The following is a 23657-nucleotide window of genomic DNA, read 5'->3' on the forward strand; positions in this document are numbered from 1 at the left end:
ACCAGCTGTTCCGGATGACTGTGTGATTACGCTTTCTATAGCCGATGTGAGCAAGACCTTTAAAACAGGTCCACAAGGCTGCGGGGCCAGACGGATTACCAGGGCGTGTACCCAGAGCATACACGGACCAACTGGGAAGTGTCTTCACTGACATTTTCAACCTCTCCCTGACCCGAGTCAGTAATACCTACGTTTCAAGCAGACCAACATAGTCCCTGTGCCCAAGAATGTGAAGGTAACCTGCCTAAATGACTACCGCCCTGTAGCACTCACACCGGTAGCCATGAAGTGCTTTGAAAGGCTGGTTAGTGCTCACAACAACACCATCATCCCGGAAACCCTAGATCCAATTTGCATACCGCACCAACAGATCCACAGATGACGCAATCTCAATCACACTCCACACTGCCCTTTCCCACCTGGACAAAATGAACACCTATGTGAGAATGCTGTTCATTGACTACAGCTCAGCGTTCAACACCATAGTGCCCATAAAGCTCATCACTAGGCTAAGGATCCTGGGACTAAACACCTCCCTCTGCAAACCCTCCTGTACTCCCTGTTCACCCACGACTGCGTGGCCAAGCACGACTCCAACACCATCATTAAGTTTGCTGACAACACAACAGTGGTAGGCCTCATCACCGACAACGATGAGTCAACCTATAGGGAGGATCAGAGACCTGGCAGTGTGGTGCCAGGACAACAACCTCTCCCTCAATGTGAGCAAGACAAATGAGCTGATCGTGGACTACAGGAAAAGGAGGGCCGAACAGTCCCCCATTAACATCGACGGGGCTGTAGGGGAGCGGGTCGAGAGTTTCAAGTTCCTTGGTGTCCACATCACCAACAAAATATCATGGTCCAAACACACAAAGACAGTCGTGAAGAGGGCACGACAACACCTTTTCCCCCTCAGGAGAGAAATATTTGCCATGGGTCCCCAGATCCTCAAAAAGTTCTACAGCTGCACCATCGAGAGCATCCTGACTGGTTGCATCACTGCCTGGTATGGCAACTGCTCGGCATCTGACCGTAAGGCTCTACAGAGGGTAGTGCGTACGGCCCAATACATCACTGGGGCCAAACTTCCTGCCATCCAGGACCTATTTACTAGGCGGTGTCAGAGGAAGGCACAAAAAATTGTCAAAGACTCCAGTCACCCAAGCCATAGACTGTTCTCTCTGCTACCGCACGGCAAGCGGTACCGGAGCGCCAAGTCTAGGTCCAAAAGGCTCCTTAAGAGCTTCTACCCCCAAGCCATAAGACTGCTGAATAATTAATCAAATGGCCACCCAAAATATTTACATTCACCCCACCAGACTTTGTTTTTACACTGCTGCTACTGGCTGTGCATTATCTATGTATAGTCACTTTACCTCTACCTACATGTACAAATTACTTTGACTAACCTGTAGCCCCGCACATTGACTTGGTACCGGTACCCCCTGTATATAGCTTCGTTATTGTTATGTAATCTTATTGTTTGTTTTTATTTAAAAAATGTATTTAGCAAATATTTTCTTAACTATATTTCTTGAACTACATTGTTGGTTAAGGGCTTGTAAGTAAGAATTTCACGGTAAGGTTGTATTCGGTGGATGAGACGAATACATTTTTTTTTTTTTTTTGGATCTCTCTATTTACCTCTGTGGCTAAGATGGACTACAGACTCCCAGTTAGAATGTCATGCCTGAAGCTGGAGGCACCATGACACCTTCCACCTACCTTCAGCATCTCTGACATCTATCAGTGATCTTTCTCTCTAAGGATCATGTTACCTCACAACTCCCTTCACCACCCTCACAGCCTAACTACAACTCCCGCATAGCCAAACTACAACTCCCTCCGCCACCCTCACAGCCTAACTACAACTCCCACATAGCCAAACTACAACTCCCTCAGCCACCCTCACAGCCTAACTACAACTCCCTCATAGCCAAACTACAACTCCTTCACAGCCAAACTACAACTCCCTCACTGCCAATCTACAACTCCCTCACAGCCAAACTACAACTCCCTCACAGCCAAACTACAACTCCCTCCACCCCCCTCACAGCCAAACTACAACTCCCTCTGCCCCCTCACAACCAAACTACAACTCCCTCACAGCCAAACTACAACTCCCTCACAGCCAAACTACAACTCCCTCACAGCCAAACTACAACTCCCTCACAGCCAAACTACAACTCCCTCCACCCACCTCACAGCCAAACTACAACTCCCTCTGCCCCCTCACAACCAAACTACAACTCCCTCTGCCCCCTTCACAACCAAACTACAAATCTCTCACCTTTACTTCAACCTAATGTCTTGTCTTATGTTTATATGGTTTAGGAAAATATGTTACTATTAAACGATCTGTCCACTGATGCTTCCACTATGAGAGCCTGTGAAAGGGGGAGTAGTGGAGGAGGGGGTAAGGTGGGAGAAGAGTGAGGAGGAAGGGGGAGATAGAGTGAGGGCTGTTGCTGGGTCGCCTACCATGTTTTGTAAGTGCTCAAAGGGAAACACGAGCCAGGGAATGTCCAGGTCTGTGTGTGTGTCTACGTTCCCGTCTGACATGACATGGTACTCAGACGACAGCCACGCGCTACAGGCTTTCTCCCTGGAAGAGAAGGCCATGCAGCCTAGGTAACACAATAACAGCCCAACACTATAGAATGTACATGGAAAACAGGAATGTACTATAGAAGGAGATGCCTTGATGGGGGCGAGTGGTGTGTGTGTGTGTAGTCTGGCTACAGACCATGGGGTAAGAAAGAGCATTTTGAGCTTGTGGAGGACCTGCAGCAGGTGAAATGTTATACTAGAGAGAGAGAGAGCCTGGGCCTTGCAGCACTATCAATGGGAAAACTCCCACTACAGGACAATGTGTGTGTTGAAGTGTGCAAGCATCTGTATATAGGCTGCACGCCATACAGAACAAATGCTAGCTCTGAATGAACAACAGTCAGTTGTTTCCCAGTTGATTTTGTATGCATTAACATGCGTTTGTGCACCTGCGTGTGTGCGTGCGAGTCGGCGCATTCTTAGAATGCTAGAATTGTATGCATACGACTGCTGCCAATATGCAAAGTCAATGGTATTGACCGCCATTGAAGCACAGAGGAAGTATGCATGCGGAAATAACACGTATGCATGGCTTGCACAAACAGATAGCCTATAGTCCTCCTATGGCCAAACAACTTCCCTATACAGTATACAGGTGTAGTGCCAAACTACTGTCAACACTCACTCACCACTTCCTACATGTTGATACACCCTGGTAAAGTCTGGTAAAACATCCTTTTAAAAGTTTCAAAAGCAGAACACCAGGCAATGAAATCCTGGTATTATGCGGGTTCAGATAGCAATATAAAGTGCTGCTTTGTGTGCAGATCTTTAAGCAGTAGGGATATCTCCAGTGACAGGTGTAGATTTAATGATTAACTAATGGGTGAATTAGGTGAGCAGGGTGTGGTGTGTCCAACAATGGGACTATGCCTATATCTACACGTTACTTCTCCCATTGTAGGCCAATGCAACCCTTTACAGTACAAATCAATCAGAAGGCTATGCTATCCCACTTCAGCACACACACACACACACACACACACACACACACAGCCTTAACATGACTGAGAAATGGGACCCAGAGCTTAATGAATAGGTCTTGTGCGTCTTGTGTGTCTTCCATAGTTCAGTGGCAGAGAGCCTTAGATGACCCAACCATAAAAAACCATCTGTGATTTAACACTTGACTGACTCAGTATAGGGATGATGTCATGTTCACTATTCTAAAACTGTAACAGCTCCTTCATTACGTTCCCTTTTCGGTTTAGTCAGAGTCAGCAGGATTATGCTGCCGTTGGCGATGTGCGTGAATAATTACTTTGTAATGACAACTTCGTAGAGCTTTGCCAACAGGATCTTTTAAAAATACTATGCACGGATGTGCGCACACACACACACACACACACACACACACACACACACACACACACACACACACACACACACACACACACACACACACACACACACACACACACACACACACACACACACACACACACACACACACACACACACTTTAAACGCTCCCTAGAGGTGTTAGGTGTATCTTGTTGGAGCCTGCCTCAGCTCCTCAGGAGCCAGAAAACTGCACACTGTAATCCCCCTGTCCCACACACACACACACACAAAGAAGGAGCAAGTATCAAAGAGCAAGTATCAAAGATAAAGACAGACAGTATGAGTGAACAGCCGAAAGTGAAAAAGACCTGTCATTCCCTCTGTCTGAATGAAGCCTACTCACCCTGTCTAGTCAGTGTGGGATGGCAGGCAGGCCAACTGAGAGGAGAAAAAGAGAAGAGCTCCTTGAGCGAGAGAGAGCAGGTGCTGTCTATATGTCACGTCTAGATGGCTTGCCTCTGTAAATCTCTCTTCTCTCCCGTCTCGCTCTCTGAGGCACATGGAGCAAGCCAGCCTCCTACAACACAGGCTTCAAAGAGTACAGCCACTGAGTGATATCATCCAACTCTCTACAGCCCAAGCCCTTACAGTCCTGCTGCTGGAGTCCAACCAGAGCTCATCCAACTCTCTCTGGGTAGAGCAGTACAGCAGTTCTACGGACACAAAGTTCAGTACACAGTAGCTGGTGGTCACTGTAAGCAGGAGAGAGCATGAGTGTGCGTGTGTGTACACTCACTAAAAGGGTGGTGCCTAACCCAGTGACGAAGAGAAGCAGGGATGAGATAGGAGAGGGAAAGATCCTCCGATCGCCACTTCCTCTGCCTTCACTCCTCCTCCACAGTATTGGTTCAATCAGGATTCCTCCCTCTATCTTGGAGCCGCCACAACCAGAGATAGAGAGAACGGGACAAAACCAGTAATCAACCAGAGATAGAGAGAACGGGACAAAACCAGTAATCAACCAGAGATAGAGAGAACAGGACAAAACCAGTAATCTACCAGAGATAGAGAGAACAGGACAAAACCAGTAATCTACCAGAGATAGAGAGAACAGGACAAAACCAGTAATCTACCAGAGATAGAGAGAACAGGACAAAACCAGTAATCTACCAGAGATAGAGAGAACAGGACAAAACCAGTAATCTACCAGAGATAGAGAGAACAGGACAAAACCAGTAATCTACCAGAGATAGAGAGAACGGGACAAAACCAGTAATCTACCAGAGATAGAGAGAACAGGACAAAACCAGTAATCTACCAGAGATAGAGAGAACGGGACAAAACCAGTAATCAACCAGAGATAGAGAGAATGTGATAAAACCAGTAATCAACCAGAGATAGAGAGAACGGGACAAAACCAGTAATCAACCAGAGATAGAGAGAACAGGACAAAACCAGTAATCTACCAGAGATAGAGAGAACGGGACAAAACCAGTAATCTACCAGAGATAGAGAGAACAGGACAAAACCAGTAATCTACCAGAGATAGAGAGAACAGGACAAAACCAGTAATCAACCAGATATAGAGAGAACAGGACAAAACCAGTAATCAACCAGAGATAGAGAGAATGTGATAAAACCAGTAATCAACCAGAGATAGAGAGAACAGGACAAAACCAGTAATCAACCAGATATAGAGAGAACAGAACAAAACCAGTAATCAACCAGAGATAGAGAGAACGGGACAAAACCAGTAATCAACCAGAGATAGAGAGAACAGGACAAAACCAGTAATCAACCAGAGATAGAGAGAACGGGACAAAACCAGTAATCAACCAGAGATAGAGAGAACAGGACAAAACCAGTAATCTACCAGAGATAGAGAGAACAGGATAAAACCAGTAATCTACCAGAGATAGAGAGGACGGGACAAAACCAGTAATCAACCAGAGATAGAGAGAACAGGACAAAACCAGTAATCTACCAGAGATAGAGAACAGGACAAAACCAGTAATCAACCAGAGATAGAGAGAATGTGATAAAACCAGTAATCAACCAGAGATAGAGAGAATGTGATAAAACCAGTAATCAACCAGAGATAGAGAGAACAGGACAAAACCAGTAATCAACCAGAGATAGAGAGAACAGGACAAAACCAGTAATCTACCAGAGATAGAGAGGACGGGACAAAACCAGTAATCTACCAGAGATAGAGAGGACGGGACAAAACCAGTAATCAACCAGAGATAGAGAGAACAGGACAAAACCAGTAATCTACCAGAGATAGAGAGAACGGGACAAAACCAGTAATCAACCAGAGATAGAGAGAATGTGATAAAACCAGTAATCTACCAGAGATAGAGAGAACAGGACAAAACCAGTAATCAACCAGAGATAGAGAGAATGTGATAAAACCAGTAATCAACCAGAGATAGAGAGAACAGGACAAAACCAGTAATCAACCAGAGATAGAGAGAATGTGATAAAACCAGTAATCTACCAGAGATAGTGAGAATGTGATAAAACCAGTAATCAACCAGAGATAGAGAGAACGGGACAAAACCAGTAATCTACCAGAGATAGAGAGAATGTGATAAAACCAGTAATCAACCAGAGATAGAGAGAATGTGATAAAACCAGTAATCTACCAGAGATAGAGAGAATGTGATAAAACCAGTAATCAACCAGAGATAGAGAGAACGGGACAAAACCAGTAATCTACCAGAGATAGAGAGAATGTGATAAAACCAGTAATCTACCAGAGATAGAGAGAATGTGATAAAACCAGTAATCTACCAGAGATAGAGAGAATGTGATAAAACCAGTAATCAACCAGAGATAGAGAGAACAGGACAAAACCAGTAATCTACCAGAGATAGAGAGAACGGGACAAAACCAGTAATCTACCAGAGATAGAGAGAACAGGACAAAACCAGTAATCAACCAGAGATAGAGAGAACAGGACAAAACCAGTAATCTACCAGAGATAGAGAGAACAGGACAAAACCAGTAATCTACCAGAGATAGAGAGAACAGGACAAAACCAGTAATCTACCAGAGATAGAGAGAACGGGACAAAACCAGTAATCTACCAGAGATAGAGAGAACAGGACAAAACCAGTAATCAACCAGAGATAGAGAGAATGTGATAAAACCAGTAATCAACCAGAGATAGAGAGAACAGGACAAAACCAGTAATCAACCAGAGATAGAGAGAACAGGACAAAACCAGTAATCTACCAGAGATAGAGAGAACAGGACAAAACCAGTAATCAACCAGAGATAGAGAGAATGTGATAAAACCAGTAATCAACCAGAGATAGAGAGAACAGGACAAAACCAGTAATCTACCAGAGATAGAGAGAACAGGACAAAACCAGTAATCTACCAGAGATAGAGAGAACAGGACAAAACCAGTAATCAACCAGAGATAGAGAGAATGTGATAAAACCAGTAATCAACCAGAGATAGAGAGAACGGGACAAAACCAGTAATCAACCAGAGATAGAGAGGACGGGACAAAACCAGTAATCAACCAGAGATAGAGAGAATGTGATAAAACCAGTAATCAACCAGAGATAGAGAGAATGTGATAAAACCAGTAATCCTCTCTCTCCCTTCTTTTGCTTTCATGTCTGTCCATCCTGTTCCGATAACAACCAACCACTAACCAGACAGGCCTTTGAACCCGCAAAGCCCTGAACACAAAACCCATACAAAGAAGATTTTCATCTCAATGCAAAATCCCCACATTCCAACTCACAATTCCAGGATACAAGAGTCTATCGACTACATTCTAATGTGAGGTGGTGGTGTCTTGCTCTAACAAAGACTAGGCCTAATCTGTGGGGGAGATTGACTCCTCTTCAAATGAACGGCTTCCATCCAGCAGGGAGAAAAGCACACATTGCACAATGTGGTCATGTAAAGGGAGGGTGGCTGGTTTGGCCTCTTGCCAAACTTCCATGAAAATCCATCCACATGGGCTGCACTGACAGCGAGACATTGGTAATCACTGCACATCAGCCCCTGTCAAAAACATTACATAACAGCATATTTTGCACTGGAGGCAAGACAAAGTGGCTAGACTAACAGCCTAACAGGTCAATAAGAGTAAAGTGGATAGCCAGGCTACGCTAACAGGTCAATAAGAGTGAAGTGGATAGCCAGGCTAGGCTAACAGGTCAGTAAGAGTGAAGTGGATAGCTAGGCTAGGCTAACAGGTCAATATGAGTGACGTGGATAGGCTAGGCTAAGCTATATGAGGACAGGAGAGAGGGGAAAAATAACAGGCATCGACCATGGTGAAACAGCAGGTCAGAAAAGTGGCCAGGCGATCGATACACATGTGCATGTCAGTGGAGGCTGGTGGGAGGCTCTATAGGAGGAAGGGCTCATTATAATGGCTGGAATGGAACAAATTGAACGGTATCAAAGACATGAAACATATGGAATCCACATGTCTGACTCCATTCCATTTATACAATTACAGCCATTACAATGAGCACGTCCTCCTACCAACCTCCTCTGGTGCACGAACACACACACACACACACACACACACACACACACACACACACACACACACACACACACACACACACACACACACACACACACACACACACACACACACATCCAAAGTCCAGCAGAACCTCTAAACTTCAGTGTGTGTGAGAGAGATAAGCGACAGGTCAGAGAAATAGTTTGTCTGAGTTGCAGGAAAGGAATTATCTACCTGGAGACATTGGTGATTGATCCACCTGATCCAAGTCCTAGATATATGTCATTTAGCAGACGCTTTATAGGATATCCTAATCAAAGACACACACACACACACACTCTCCCGGTATGACTGAATGAAGTCCAACTAAGTGTGGTTGACAACAGAGACAGCTCAATCACACAGAGACGTGCATAACAACATGCTCCGGGAGTCAGAAGTGGAGCGATCCCTCCCCCACACCCCCTGGGTCAACCAAAACAACACCATTAACATCAAGGGGAGGCCAATGGCCTCTGATTTGTTTACTGTAATACCACAGGAGACTGGTGAGGGGAGGACGGATCATATTAATGGCTGGAATGGGATGAATGGAATGATATCAAATACATGGCAACCATTTGTTTGATGAGTTGGATACCATTCCATTTACTCCGTTACAGCCATTACTATGAGCCCATCCTCCCCAATTAAGGTGCTACCAACCTCCTGTGTATAATACACATACAAGTGAATTTGTCCTAATACTTTTGGTCCCCTAAAATGTGGGGGACTATGGACAAAAAGTGCATTCATTTCTAAACGGTTCACACAATACGGATGAAAATCCCCTCAAATTAAAGCTGATGGTCTGCACTTTAACCTCATGGTCATTGGTATCATTTCAAATCCAAGGTGCTGGAGTACAGAGCCAAAACAACAATAAAAATTGGCACTGTCCCAATACTTGGAGTTTACTGTATATTAGGCTAGACAGACAGGGACGCTATAGAAACTCATTATAGATAAATAATGGGAGTCAATTTCCATCCAATAGTATTGAAGAGGCATGTTCAAGAGAGCCGGGTTTCAATGGCTTTTTAAAGTGTTGTCAACCGTTAATATGTGCACGATAATCCAGGTTGTATAGAGTGCTTGAAGAGTGATTTCTTGGAAACCGGCTTACGTAAGACACCAAACACACATGCTCTGTGCATATTCTGCCCACACACATTGATGTGAGCGAGTGCGATGCTGTGATCTATTGCAGGTTTTCCTTTGAGATCGGACCAACTGAAAGCGGTGCCAACCCTCTTTTTATCTGGCCAATGTCTAATCTGGAGCATTCTGCCAAGGAAAGGAGTACAACCGAGACATCAGAGCAACACAGTCAGTGTTCTGGGCCAATACCAGTCTGCTTATTAAAGAGGAAGATAAGACAATCTGATTGGTCCATCAGTTGGAGTCAGTATAATGTACAAGTTGTCCTCTTTTATCATGAACTCAGGTTTGTTCGATTTAGGACCATGCATTCATCTTAGAGTAGGTAAACTAGGTTACATTTCTTACCTATTACCATAGACTGCAAACCACCTAATAGCTTGGGAGCCTTTCCAGAAATCTAACAGCTAACGGTTCTCTCTAATCACAGATCACACAGTCGTGAGGTAATAGGCAGCTACTGTGGGAAACTGGGCACATTTCTTTGACACGGCTGAGCTATAATGGCCATCCCTTCCTCACTGTCATTTCTGATAAGCGGACTGGCTCTGTTTTGACGGAGAAACACCAGGTTTAGGCACAAAGTGCTGTGCTGCTTTTTGTCTGGATGTCTGTCGTCTTTGCTTTATTTGAGGATGAGGGTTGAGGGAGGGTAAAATAGATGGTTGTTTGTAGACCTAGATGTTTCTAGGGTGTCGGTCGGTAATCAATATTTAGTATTTATTAGATCCCCATTAGCTGACAAGGCAGCAGCTTTATGAGAATTGTCTCCGGGGTGTGGAAGTGGCTCTGGATTATAGGGCGGTCTCTGAGAAAAGGGTGTGTCTGCCGTGTGTGTTTGTGCTGTAGATTTTATGATTTGAATCCATTCACCGACAGAGCTAATATTTTATTCCCTTTAGCCTGCATATTTTGTGTATACTGTTGATAGAATCTGAGTCAGATGTACAAACGGCTGATGTCATTTCAGGGACTTTTACAGCTGCACAGGTAGGGCCAGTAATTGCGTAATTATTCTCCAGTCCTGAAGCTATTGTGTGCCAATGTACACAGAAGCGACCATTAAAAGCAGATCCATTGAGATCATTCGTAATAAAGGTAAATACGTGACCATTTCCTGTCTTTTTCATGGCATTGTCACCATCGACCAATCAACCAAAGAACAGGTCAGTCCCTCAAGCTTACCTGTAGGGGTGTGTTAGGCAGCATACCACCGTGCGTCCCACTGCTGGCTTGCCTCTGAAGCTAAGCAAGGCTGGTCCTGGTCGGTCCCTGGACGGAAGTGGTGTTGAAGGGCCAGTAAGAATCACTCTTTCCTCTGAGATCTTCAGTTTCTTGGCAATTTCTCAGATGGAATAGCCTTCATTTCTCAGAACAAGAATAGGTGGACGAGTTTCAGAAGACAGTTCTTTGTTTCTGGCCAATTTGAGCCTGTAATCGAACCCATAAATGCTGATGCTCCAAATACTCAACTAGTCTAAAGAAGGCCAGTTTTATTGCTTCTTTAATCAGCACAACAGTTTTCAGCTATGCTAACATAATTGCAAAAGGGTTTTCTAATGATCAATTAGCCTTTTAAAATTATAAACTTGGATTAGCTAACACAACGTGCCACTGGAACACAGGAGTGATGGTTGCTGATAATGGGCCTCTGTATGCCTATGTACAGTTGAAGTCGGAAGTTTACATACACCTAGGTTGGAGTCATTAAAACTCGTTTTTCAACCACTCCACAAACTTCTTGTTAACAAACTACAGTTTTGGCAAGTCGGTTAGGACATCTACTTTGTGCATGACACAAGTACTTTTTCCAACAATTATTTACAGACAGATTATTTCACTTATAATTCACTGTATCACAATTCCAGTGGGTCAGAAGTTTACATACAATAAGTTCACTGTGCCTTTAAACAGCTTGGAAAATTCCATAAAATTATTTGATGCCTTTAGAAGCTGCTGATAGGCTAATTGACATCATTTGAGTCAATTGGAGGTGTACCTGTGGATGTATTTCAAGGACTACCTTTCAACTCAGTGCCTCTGCTTGACATCATGGGAAAATCAAAAGAAATCAGCCAAGACCTCAGAAAAAAAAGTCTGGTTCATCCTTGGGAGCAATTTCCAAATGCCTGAAGGTACCACGTTCATCTGTACAAACAATAGTACGCAAGTATAAACACCATGGGACCACGTAGCCGCCATACCGCTCAGGAAGGAGGCGTGTTCTGTCTCCTAGAGATGAACGTACTTTGGTGCGAAAAGTGCAAATCAATCCCTCAACAACAGCAAAGGACCTTGTGAAGATGCTGGATGAAACAGGTACAAAAGTATCTATATCCACAGTAAAACGAGTCCTATATCGACATAACCTGAAAAGCCGCTCAGCAAGGAAGAAGCCGTTGCTCCAAAACTGCCATAAAACATCCAGACTACGGTTTGCAAATGCACATGGGGACAAAGATCGTACTTTTTGGAGAAATGTCCTCTGGTCTGATGAAACAAAAATAGAACTGTTTGGCCATAATGACCATCGTTATGTTTGGAGGAAAAAGGGGGGGTCTTGCAAGCCGAAGAACACCATCCCAACCGTGAAGCACGGGGGTGGCAGCATCATGTTGTGGGGGTGCTTTGCTGCAGGAGGGATTGGTGCACTTCACAAAATAGATGGCTTCATAAGGAAGGAACATTATGTGGATATATTGAAGCAACATCTCAAGACATCAGTCAGGAAGTTAAAGCTTGGTCGCAAATGGGTCTTCCAAATGGACAGTGACCCCAAGCATACTTCCAAAGTGGTGGCAAAATGGCTTAAGGACAACAAAGTCAATGTATTGGAGTGGCCATCACAAAGCCCTGACCTCATGCCTATAGAAAATGTGTGGGCAGAACTGAAAAAGTGTGTGCGAGCAAGGAGGCCTACAAATCTGACTCAGTTACACCAGCTCTGTCAAGAGGAATGGGCCAAAATTCACCCAATTTATTGTGGGAAGCTTGTGGAAGGCCACCTGAAACGTTTGACCCAAGTTAAACAATTTAAAAGCAATGCTACCAAATACTAATTGACTATGTAAACTGATGAAAGACATAAAAGCTGAAATAAATCATTCTCTCTACTATTATTCTGACATTTCACATTCTTAAAATAAAGTGGTGATCCTAACTGACCTAAAACAGGGAATTGTTACTAGGATTAAATGTCAGGAATTGTGAAAAACTGAGTTTAAACAAATTTGGCTAAGGTGTATGTAAACTTCTGATTTCAACTGTAGATATTCCATAAAGAAATCTGCAGTTTCCAGCTACAATAGTCATTTACAACATTAACAATGTCTACACTGTATTTCTGATCAATTTGATGTTATTTAAATGTACAAAAAATGTGCTATTCTTTAAAAGTGACCCCAAACTTTTGAACTGTAGTGTATATATATATATCTCCCAATGCCCCAGGATAGTGATTGGGGACATTGCCCTGTGTAGGGTGCTGTCTTTCAGATGGGATATTAAACTTGTGTCCTGACTCTCTGTGGTCACTAAAGATCCCCGGTGTCCTGGCTACATCCCCAATCTGGCCCTCATACCATCATGGCCACCTAATCATCCCCAGCTTTCAATTGGCTCATTCAACCCCCCTCCTCTGTCCTGTAACTATTCTCCAGGTCGTTGCTGTAAATGAGAATGTGTTCTCAGTCAACTTACCTGGTAAAATAAGGGTTAAATAAATGGCCTATGTCATGTAATGCACCCAGACAAACCCACACACACACACGTGTGCACAAATATAATAAAACACGTCAACAGAAGTCTTTCAAATGATGTACAGTGCATTCGGAATGTATTCAGACCCATTGACTTTTTCCAAAAAAATGTACATTACAGCCTTATTCTAAAATTGACTAGAACGACCCTAAGCACACAGCCAAGACAACGCAGGAGTGGCTTCGGGACAAGTCTCTGAATGTCCTTGAGTGGCCCAGCCTGAGCCCGGACTTAAACCCGATCTAACATAACTGGAGAGACCTGAAAATAGCTGTGCAGTGACGCTCCCCATCCAACCTGACAGAGCTTGAGATGATCTGCAGAGAAGAATGGGAGAAACTCCCCAAATACAGGTGTGCCAAGCTTGTAGCATCATACCCAAGAAGACTTGAGGCTGTAATCGCTGCCAAAGGTGCTTCAACAAAGTACTGAGTAAAGGGTCTGAATACCTATGTAAATGTGATGTTTTTTTATTTTAAATACATTTGCACAAATTTCTAAAAACCTGTTTTTGCTTTGTCATTATGGAGTATTGTGTGTAGACTGATGAGGCGAAAAAAGTATTTAATCAATTTAGGATAAGGCTGTAACGTAACAAAATGTGGAAAAAGTCAAGGGGTCTGAATATTTTCAGAATGCACTGTACGTCTCTGGCTAGTATTTGCATGTTCCTTCCCATGTTGTCTTTGATGGTTTGCCATGCAAAAGAGGTTTGGGACCACTCCCACAACACATAGCAGATAAACTAACCAACAGCAAAATTGGAACATGCATTTATTTTTAGATACAGCGAATCAATGACATTTTCTTCTGCCATCATAGATATTGTAAAAGCGAGGTAGCAACAGCATTTCTCTTCTCTTCTGTTTCTCTTCTGTAAATCAAAGATTGACTAACAGTTTGAGAATGTGGCATGATTTTCTGAATGTTAGATAAACCTAGCATGCACACCATTCCAGTGGCGACCCGTCATTCAGGGCAGGTGCGGCTCAAAACAGGTTGAGCAGCCTGAATGACGGGTTACCACTGGAATGGTATGTAGGCTAGCACAACAAGGTGAGTTCAAAAATGTATTGTATGCTGGAGCATAAATTATGTAATATGCCAGGGAGATATGTATATTCTAGCTAAAAAAGTAATACTAAGTGTATGTTGTGTAGTAAGCTGTTAGTAGCCCATGTTCCTCACCCTAGTCATTTGGTCCCTTTCCCCCGCATAACTTTACCTACTGATCTGACTTGGTGGTGAACATGTAGCCTATAGCCTGTTTTAGAGAAATGTCATCATCGAATATTGTAAGAGCTTTCCTTGTCTGCTTATATGCTGTAACGGCTGTCTTCTGTGGAAATGGACCAAGGTGCAGCAGGTTGCGTGTTCATCATGATAATTTATTAAATAAACGTGAACACGGGAAAAACAATAAACAAAAGAGAACGACAGACCGACAGTTTTACAGGCTAAGTACTTACATACAGCAGTGCAAAATCAACTACCCACAAAACCAAGTGACAAACATACTCCTACATATATGACTCCCAATCAGGAACAACGATCCCCAGCTGTTCCTGATCAGGAGTCACAAGACCAACACAGAACAATCACACACACAAGACTGCCACGTCCTGACCCCAAAACTACAACAACAGCTCCATCTGCTGGTCAGGACGTGACAGTACCCCCCCCTCAAGGTGCAGACCCCGGAATGCACCTAACAACGAAAAAACACCAACAAACAAAGTCCCCAACAAAACCCATAAACAATAACCCCTAAACAATAAGGGAGGGAAGGGAGGGTGGCTGCCGTCAACGACGGCACTGTGCTACACCCTCCCTCCCCAACCCACCTATCCTGGAGGTGGCTCCGGTGCAGGACGTGGACCCTGCTCCACCCTCGGCGTCGCCCACTTCGGTGGAGCCGATAGCTGCGCCAGGCAGACGGACCCCTCGAGCCGGGCCGGAGGACAGGAGGGCCCCTCGGGCTGGGCCGGGGGACAGGAGGGCCCCTCGGGCCGGGGGACAGGAGGACCCCTCGGGCCGGGCCGGGGGACAGGAGGACCCCTCGGGCCGGGCCGGGGGACAGGAGGGCCCCTCGGGCCGGGCCGGAGAGCAGGAGGGCCCCTCGGGCCGGGCCGGAGAGCAGGAGGGCCCCTCGGGCTGGGCCGGGAGAGCAGGAGGGCCCCTCGGGCTGGGCCGGGAGAGCAGGAGGGCCCCTCGGGCTGGGCCGGAAGGCATGCGGGCCACTCGGGCTGGGCCGGAAGGCATGCGGGCCACTCGGGCTGGGCCGGAAGGCATGCGGGCCACTCGGGCTGGGCCGGAAGGCATGCGGGCCACTCGGGCTGGGCCGGAAGGCATGCGGGCCACTCGGGCTGGGCCGGAAGGCATGCGGGCCACTCGGGCTGGGCCGGAAGGCATGCGGGCCACTCGGGCTGGGCCGGAGGGCATGCGGGCCACTCGGGCTGGACCGGAGGGCAGGAGGACCACTCGGGCTGGACCGGAGGGCAGGAGGACCACTCGGGCTGATCCTGACAGGCCGGGCACCTCTGGCAGAACAGGGCAGGCGGGCACCTCTGGCAGAACAGGGCAGGCGGGCACCTCTGGCAGAACAGGGCAGGCGGGCACCTCTGGCAGAACAGGGCAGGCGGGCACCTCTGGCAGAACAGGGCAGTCCGGGCACCTCTGGCAGAACAGGGCAGTCCGGGCACCTCTGGCAGAACAGGGCAGTCCGGCCACTCCGGCAGAACAGGGCAGTCCGGCCACTCCGGCAGAACAGGGCAGTCCGGCCACTCCGGCAGAACAGGGCAGTCCGGCCACTCCGGCAGAACAGGGCAGTCCGGCCACTCCGGCAGAACAGGGCAGTCCGGCCACTCCGGCAGAACAGGGCAGTCCGGCCACTCCGGCAGTTCAGGGCAGTCCGGCCACTCCGGCAGTTCAGGGCAGTCCGGCCACTCCGGCAGTTCAGGGCAGTCCGGCCACTCCGGCAGTTCAGGGCAGTCCGGCCACTCCGGCAGTTCAGGGCAGTCCGGCCACTCCGGCAGTTCAGGGCAGTCCGGCCACTCCGGCAGTTCAGGGCAGTCCGGCCACTCCGGCAGTTCAGGGCAGTCCGGCCACTCCGGCAGTTCAGGGCAGTCCGGCCACTCCGGCAGTTCAGCGCAGTCCGGCCACTCCGGCAGTTCAGCGCAGTCCGGCCACTCCGGCAGTTCAGCGCAGTCCGGCCACTCCGGCAGTTCAGCGCAGTCCGGCCACTCCGGCAGTTCAGCGCAGTCCGGCCACTCCGGCGACTGTTGACTGGCGGGCAGCTCCGACGACTGTTGACTGGCGGGCAGCTCCGACGACTGTTGACTGGCGGGCAGCTCCGACGACTGTTGACTGGCGGGCAGCTCCGACGACTGTTGACTGGCGGGCAGCTCCGACGACTGTTGACTGGCGGGCAACTCTGGTGACTGTTGACTGGCGGGCAGCTCCGGTGACTGTTGACTGGCGGGCAGCTCCGGTGACTGTTGACTGGCGGGCAGCTCTGACGACTGTTGACTGGCGGGCAGCTCTGATGATGACTGTTGACTGGCGGGCAGCTCTGGTGACTGTTGACTGGCGAGGCTGGGTTGACACACTAGACTCCTGATGCGTGGGGCTGGTATAGGACGTGCCAGCCCGGAGACACGCACCTCCATGCTAGTGCGTCTGGCGGGAAACACCGGACCGAAAGGGCGCACTGGTGGTCTTGAGCGCAGGGTTGGCATCACCCCTTCCGGCTCGATGCTTACTTCGCCCTGGCACATGCGGGGCGCTGGTACCTTGCCTACCGGCCTGAAAATCCCAGGCCTCACCACAGCCCCAACCCCAAAGCACGGGACCTGTCCAGTCTGCCCTACAAGGGTACGGGGAGCTGGCCTGGGGCTGTAATCTCGCCCCGCCAAATAGCCCTTGTGCCCCCCCCTAAAAAATTCTTGGGGCTGCCTCCAACATTCCTCCCTCACTTGCCTCTGTCCTCTTCTCCGCTGCTTGGTCCTTTGGTGGTGGGTAGTTCTGTAACGGCTGTCTTCTGTGGAAATGGACCAAGGTGCAGCAGGTTGCGTGTTCATCATGATAATTTATTAAATAAACGTGAACACGGGAAAAACAATAAACAAAAGAGAACGACAGACCGACAGTTTTACAGGCTAAGTACTTACATACAGCAGTGCAAAATCAACTACCCACAAAACCAAGTGACAAACATACTCCTACATATATGACTCCCAATCAGGAACAACGATCCCCAGCTGTTCCTGATCAGGAGTCACAAGACCAACACAGAACAATCACACACACAAGACTGCCACGTCCTGACCCCAAAACTACAACAACAGCTCCATCTGCTGGTCAGGACGTGACATATGCCCCCTTTATTCATCCTACGGTTCTGACTTGGTGTACAGGGAGAATACTGTAAGAATGGCCCATGTTCTGAATTCTGTCACTGTACATTTCAAAAGTGCTGAACAAATAGTTATATTGACTTCATCCGTCTTAGCTCGCTCATTAATATCTTAATCAAAATTACGGATTGCCTCTTATCGCTCATCGTTCCCTTATGCCATATTGTCAGTAGAAACCACATCTGCACCATTCACAAGTTATCACGCTTGAAACATACCGTAACAATTGCAGAGGTCTCTACAATAACCCAGTGTTTGACAAATCAGTCATTGCGACACAATACTGCAAATGAAAAAGCAGATCACAATGTACACTATGCGTTCATCTGTTCAAACAAGCAAAGCAGATCAAATCTCTGAGTCAACTCAACACTGAGGCAACACATGGGTTTGGTATCTCTCTCCCTACCTAGCCAGCACTCGTCCATACCTGACACAACACAGACAGAACCCCTCTTCAAACACATCTGTCTTTCTGTTGAAATACCCATTGCCACGCACTCTTACCATCATACACCCCATTACAAGTACAGTACCCACCTATATCTCCATCATCCTGTCTGAATGCAACTGACACTATGGGACTGGACACTGAGGTGGTCTCATGATCCTATCTCTAATCTAATTGGATGGAAATGCTATAGGGACCCTTGGGTGATGGATTTGAGATGCGATCTGTTTTGTCACTGCACGTGAAGATTAAAAGAAGTTCCAGATAGAGTTACAGTACATAGAACGTTGGAGTTATGAAGTTGGGATATTTAGAACAGTTCTAGATCGTCATACGCTCTAGAAAAATGATAGCATGGAGCGCCAAGTATCCAGCATTATATTTTGACATCGTCTTAAGAAAAAAAGTGTCAAAAGATTTCAGATCAAGGGGTTCATTCCCCTTGTGGAAAGTCCTTTATCGGATGTAAAGCGACTATGATCTCACCTGTGATATGGTTACTACCTGTGGTGCGGTGTTGAGTCAGAGATATGTGCGTGTCTGTACAGCTGGCCCTGTTGATTCTTCCAGGCCAGAGGTGACCCATTTAAAGCCCCATGGTGTTAACCTGCTTATTAGCTGTGTTGCTCATTGAATGATATCATGATATGGCTGCTGCTTGATGCTGAAACCTATATTGGCAAGTCTCTCGTAACAATCTACAGCCTTATCCAGACTTTAGGTAGCTTTCAACAGGTCCTAGCTTTCAACAGGTCCAAAGACAAGAATTTCAGTTCACTTCAAGGATGAATAGCCAACTAAACCTATGCTTGAAATATAAAAAGAAAACCAATTTCTTAAACCGCCTGAATGGAAACATTTGAAAAATAGCCTACGATCTCATCATTACACTCGTTACCCAACTTTCATTTCCCTCAGCCATCCTTTTCTATTATGACAAAACATCCATGGCGACGAGATAGACTTTACAACCCCCCCCCCCCCCCCGAAGCATTGCAACAAATATCAGATGGGTCCGTGAAACTCTAAACTAAATCAATCCCTTTATTGACGTACAGTAAAAAGCCTCTGCCTGACTGTAGTGGAGGGGTGTATTTAACACAGCAGCGATAATGACTACATCATTATTACTGTGTCTTTGGAGGCCCGTGTCTGAATGGCTTGGGGGGGAGAAGGCCTGGTGTAAATCAAATAAAGACATGGGGAGGAGAGGGCCTCGTGGACAGAACCAATCTGGAATCCTCAGGGACTTTAGGAGGAGATTCCAGTAAATGTCCATTATGCATTTGTCCCTGTGCTTCTACAGCTAGTTGGGGTTCAGGGAGCTGTTTGTAAAGGGCAGACATAACCGGTGGTGTGAAGCGTTAAGTATGGAGGAAACGTAATTATGGATATCATGTCATAGCTCTGAGGGGTGAGCCATGTTGGAGCCGGACCTCTGGAGGGAATTTCTTTGTCTAGTCTTAATTCTGAAATGTTCTGGCTGTTATTGAGAGTACTGACTGGTCCTGTGTAGCTACAGCCCCTGGCAGAGTGGAGAGTTTTACACACTATTATCTTCTAGCCAGGAAACCTTATCTGATTCAAAAAAAATTGACTCGATTTCACTGAGTTCAAAACGGACTTTACCCAGATGAGCAGTGAGCACCCCATTCCATAGAAGCCTCTTAGTAACACCGGCATATCTAAACTCTGCTGAGCTCAATGTCAATTTGTCAAAGTAGCAGGAGATAGCAAAGAGAGGAAAAGGGCTACGTCAAATTCAAAGTTGGATATCGGTCAGGCTTTAAATTGGCTTTGTTCTTGGAACCATGTGTAGTGCTGCTCTGGTAATGAATAGCAGCTATAAAACAGGTTATGACATCCAATTCATTCTTTTTACGTTTTCACTCTCATGCATTGGCTTTTACTTTACAACCTCAGGGTTTTTTTCTTCCCCTCATTCCTAATTGGAATGAAACCTAAATATTTGATGCTAGTTAATGTAAAATGTTGAATTATTCAGTGGAGGTGATAAGAACAAGTAGGCCTAGTGTCAACACAAGTAGCCATATCACGCCATTCCCATAACTTCAGAACTCCACCAGCCATTTACTGCATTACTCCTAAATCAACAGTGAGCTTCACTAATGACACCCATCCATCCAAACCATAATAACTGCAGCCGAGGTAAGTTCCACTTTGAGCCACGGGAAGATGAGATTGCATTTATACTATGCTGATGCAACCCCTCTATCCACCTCTCTAACAACAGCAACTACAGGTTCCTGGAGGCTCACAACCAGCTCCATGATGACATCAGACTGTCTGATGCTTTCGCTAATCAGATCTCTTCCATTGGCTGACTGCATTAGTGTGGCGTGATATGGTTACTACAGCATTCACAGCTGTTTGCTGTCTGGCCAAAGTAATGCTCAAGTAGCTCACACTATTAGTCTGGAAACATTGGCTGTTTCTGAGGAAGGGCCATTAGGGCCACTTAAGGTCTGGCTGGTTAACAGAGAGGAATAACATGTCAATGGGAGGGCGAGGCCCTCGCCTCCTCCTCATCCCCCTCTCCACTCCTCCTCTCTATGAATAATAGAGAAGACTTGTTCTAGTCACTGACACATCCACCTTCTGCTCTTTTATTTATTGAACCTTTATTTAACTAGGCAAGTCAGTTAAGAACACATTTTTATTTACAATGAAGACCTACCAAAAGTCAAAGGCCTCCTTGCGGGGACGGGAGCTGGGATTAAAAATACAAATATAGGGCAAAACACACATTACGACAAGAGACACCCCACAACTTTAGATAAAGAGAGACCTAAGGCAACAACACAGTATGGCAGCGACACATGACAACACAGCATGGTAGCAACACATGACAACAACATGGTAGCAACACAACATGGCAGCAGCCCAACATGGTAGCAGCACAAAACATGGTACAAACATTATTGGGCACAGACAACAGCACAAAGGGCAAGAAGGTCGTGACTCTCAGACTACATCCTCCAGGAAAACATAAATAAACACAACGTTTTGTACCAATTAGCGAAATACGTAGGCCCACTGAATGGTACGGTAGTTGTAAAAGATGAATCTCCTTCACAAGTATCTGAGAAATGTGTATCATGGTTTCTCTGTACACTCCATTTTTGACAATGTCAAATGTAAAACAAATCAAATTTAGAGACACAGGAGTCATCATACAACAAGGACTGTGCCAACTATGCTAGTCTACGGAGAGACACTCTAGTGAAGAATGATTCTGGGTCAAGTTGTTGTTTTTGGTTTTCTGGAAGAGCCCAGGTCTGGGTACTTACTGTCAGAGAGATCATCCACTTCAAGTTCTCTCCATATGACAAGAATCAAGATCCATTCATTCAATACCCTAATGCACTGATTAATACACTTACAGCCAAACTATACGGGGCACGTTAGCATGAGAGAACCAACCGTAAGCATTTTTGAGGTGCGGGAGGGTGAAACAGACCCATTGTAATGAACAAGACGCTTCAGCGGTCGCAGAAGGCCTTCCTGTTTGGACACAGCGGGTAACATCTAGGCCTACATGTAGCCTACATCTCAGCAGCCTGGACATTTTCTGGGATTGAGCATACCATTGGGAACACCAATCGGAGCAGGATTGGAGCTGGGAAAATCCAAGGGAGGAGGACTCTGCATTTTTAAAGTAATCCCCTCCCTCTCCCTGTGTCCACCACTACTGAAGCCCACCCATCTGGGACAATCCGTTAGGACACGTCCATGACAACCTTTATGACGTCGGTCAACTATGACATAACAGCACGGGAGCATAGCGCAGCGTAAGAACATACTGGACATGCAAGCAAACACTTCGGTGCACTTTCAGAAACTGCCACGAGAAATACGTGTTATGGTAATGACAACTGTAGAGGACAGTTTGTGTGTGTGTGTGTGTGTGTGTGTGTCAGCGACTATGACATTGACAGTCGGGGGTGGTCTCTGTATGTCACGTGCAGATGGCTCGGTGGTTACGTAAAAGCATTTTAGGATTTCAGTAAGAGCCATTGTAAGGGATGTAATCATCCCAAACAACAGATTGGTCCCTTGGATGGAATTGGTGCGGTACAGTATTTGGAAAGCTCGGCTCAGCCACAAAATTCCCCTGCCGTAATGGTCAGGTGCCCAATAAGATTATTTCATCAAACAAATGTTATATCTAAGAGTTGTGGGCCTAATAAGGAACACAAACAGATTAAACAATAAAAATGTTTCATCGATAGAAATTCAGTATGTGAGAGTATATGATGGCTGGCTGTTCAATACTACAGCCACAACATTCAAACAAACCAATCTCAGTTCACCTCAACAAAACACAGTAATCTTGAAATCAATCAATCCGCACCACTTTCCTAACACATCTCTCCACTACAAATAAATCAAGTCACTGGAACGTCATCTGTGGAGACCCATGGAAAGGGTGAATAATCAGACCTTTGTGAGAATAATGTAACCAGGAAGACAATAGATTTATGGTGTTAGCTCAATGGCACAATCAGAAGGAGTGGGGGTTAGAGTCCAGAGTGATGAAATCATGTCTCCAGGTACCCAGGGCCGGATTACCAAAACGGCTTGTAGGGCATGCCCCCCCCACCCCACCCACCAGATAGCATATGAACACATCGGTTGGGGCCCCTTGGAGGTCGGGGCCCCCCCCCCCCAGATGGCATATTAGGATGATTCTCATGAAACTAGTTTTAAAATGTCTGTAGCAAATTGAGTTTAAAAACCATGATGCATCTGCAAAAATCAACTACCATTCTGAGGACTAAGATGTGTAGCTTTAAAATAAATACATTTTCACCTGAATTTGATACATTTTCACCCAAATTCTCGTTACTGAAATTAGTACGGATTAAATAAAAATTGGGTCATTTTATATATAATAATTATAAAAAGCTAACTTATTTGAATAAAACACACAATTATATTGCTGTAGTTTGTCCCATAAATCATACAAATTGTATAATAGTTTAAGTTCACATTGTACATAATAAATATTATGGTTTAAACACAGTGTCTGTGTCTCATTACCGTAACACTTTTTCAAGTTCCTGTAAAAACTCCAATCAGCAAAAAAAATAATTCACCCATGTGCATCATCTAGAGGAGTAGTACATAGATGAGCACAAGTTTAGTTCATTTGTTCGCTTATATGCCTTCAGAATTAGGTTCTTATTCTCAAACACCTGCTTTACACCATTTGGCCTTCTCATTACCGAAATGGCTAAAAAGCTCAAATTGGGAAAAAGTCTGATACAATTTTATAATAATAATAGATTTCAAATGAAATATTTGTATTTTCAGTGTTATTTTTAACTCGGGCCTTTTCATTATGGGAGATTTTTTTTTAAATATTACAAATATTGATTTGTTTATTACTTTTTTGGGACTTTGAAAA

The 23657-nt window shown here is 45.7% G+C and overlaps 1 protein-coding gene across 4 annotated transcripts in view; it reads right to left on the minus strand.

Annotated features, from left to right (window-relative positions):
* The window catches only part of LOC106610278 (coronin-2A), a 57606-nt gene that overhangs the window by 25246 nt on the left and 8703 nt on the right, over positions 1-23657 (minus strand). For 2 of the 4 annotated variants that reach the window (XM_045716516.2, XM_045716515.2), the window contains exon 1: positions 2485-2597. The exons of 1 other annotated variant lie outside the window; for it this stretch is intronic. In XM_045716516.2, the coding sequence (XP_045572472.1) occupies positions 2485-2565 (81 nt within the window). In that variant the 5' untranslated portion in view covers positions 2566-2597. Of the gene's footprint in view, positions 1-2484; positions 2598-4300; positions 4692-23657 lie in introns of those variants that run through there. One more of the 4 variants, XM_045716518.2, reaches the window with a different exon arrangement.

The sequence above is a fragment of the Salmo salar genome, chromosome 04, assembly GCF_965601325.2.
Source record: "Salmo salar chromosome 04, fSalSal1, whole genome shotgun sequence".
NCBI classification, from domain to species: Eukaryota; Metazoa; Chordata; class Actinopteri; order Salmoniformes; family Salmonidae; genus Salmo; species Salmo salar.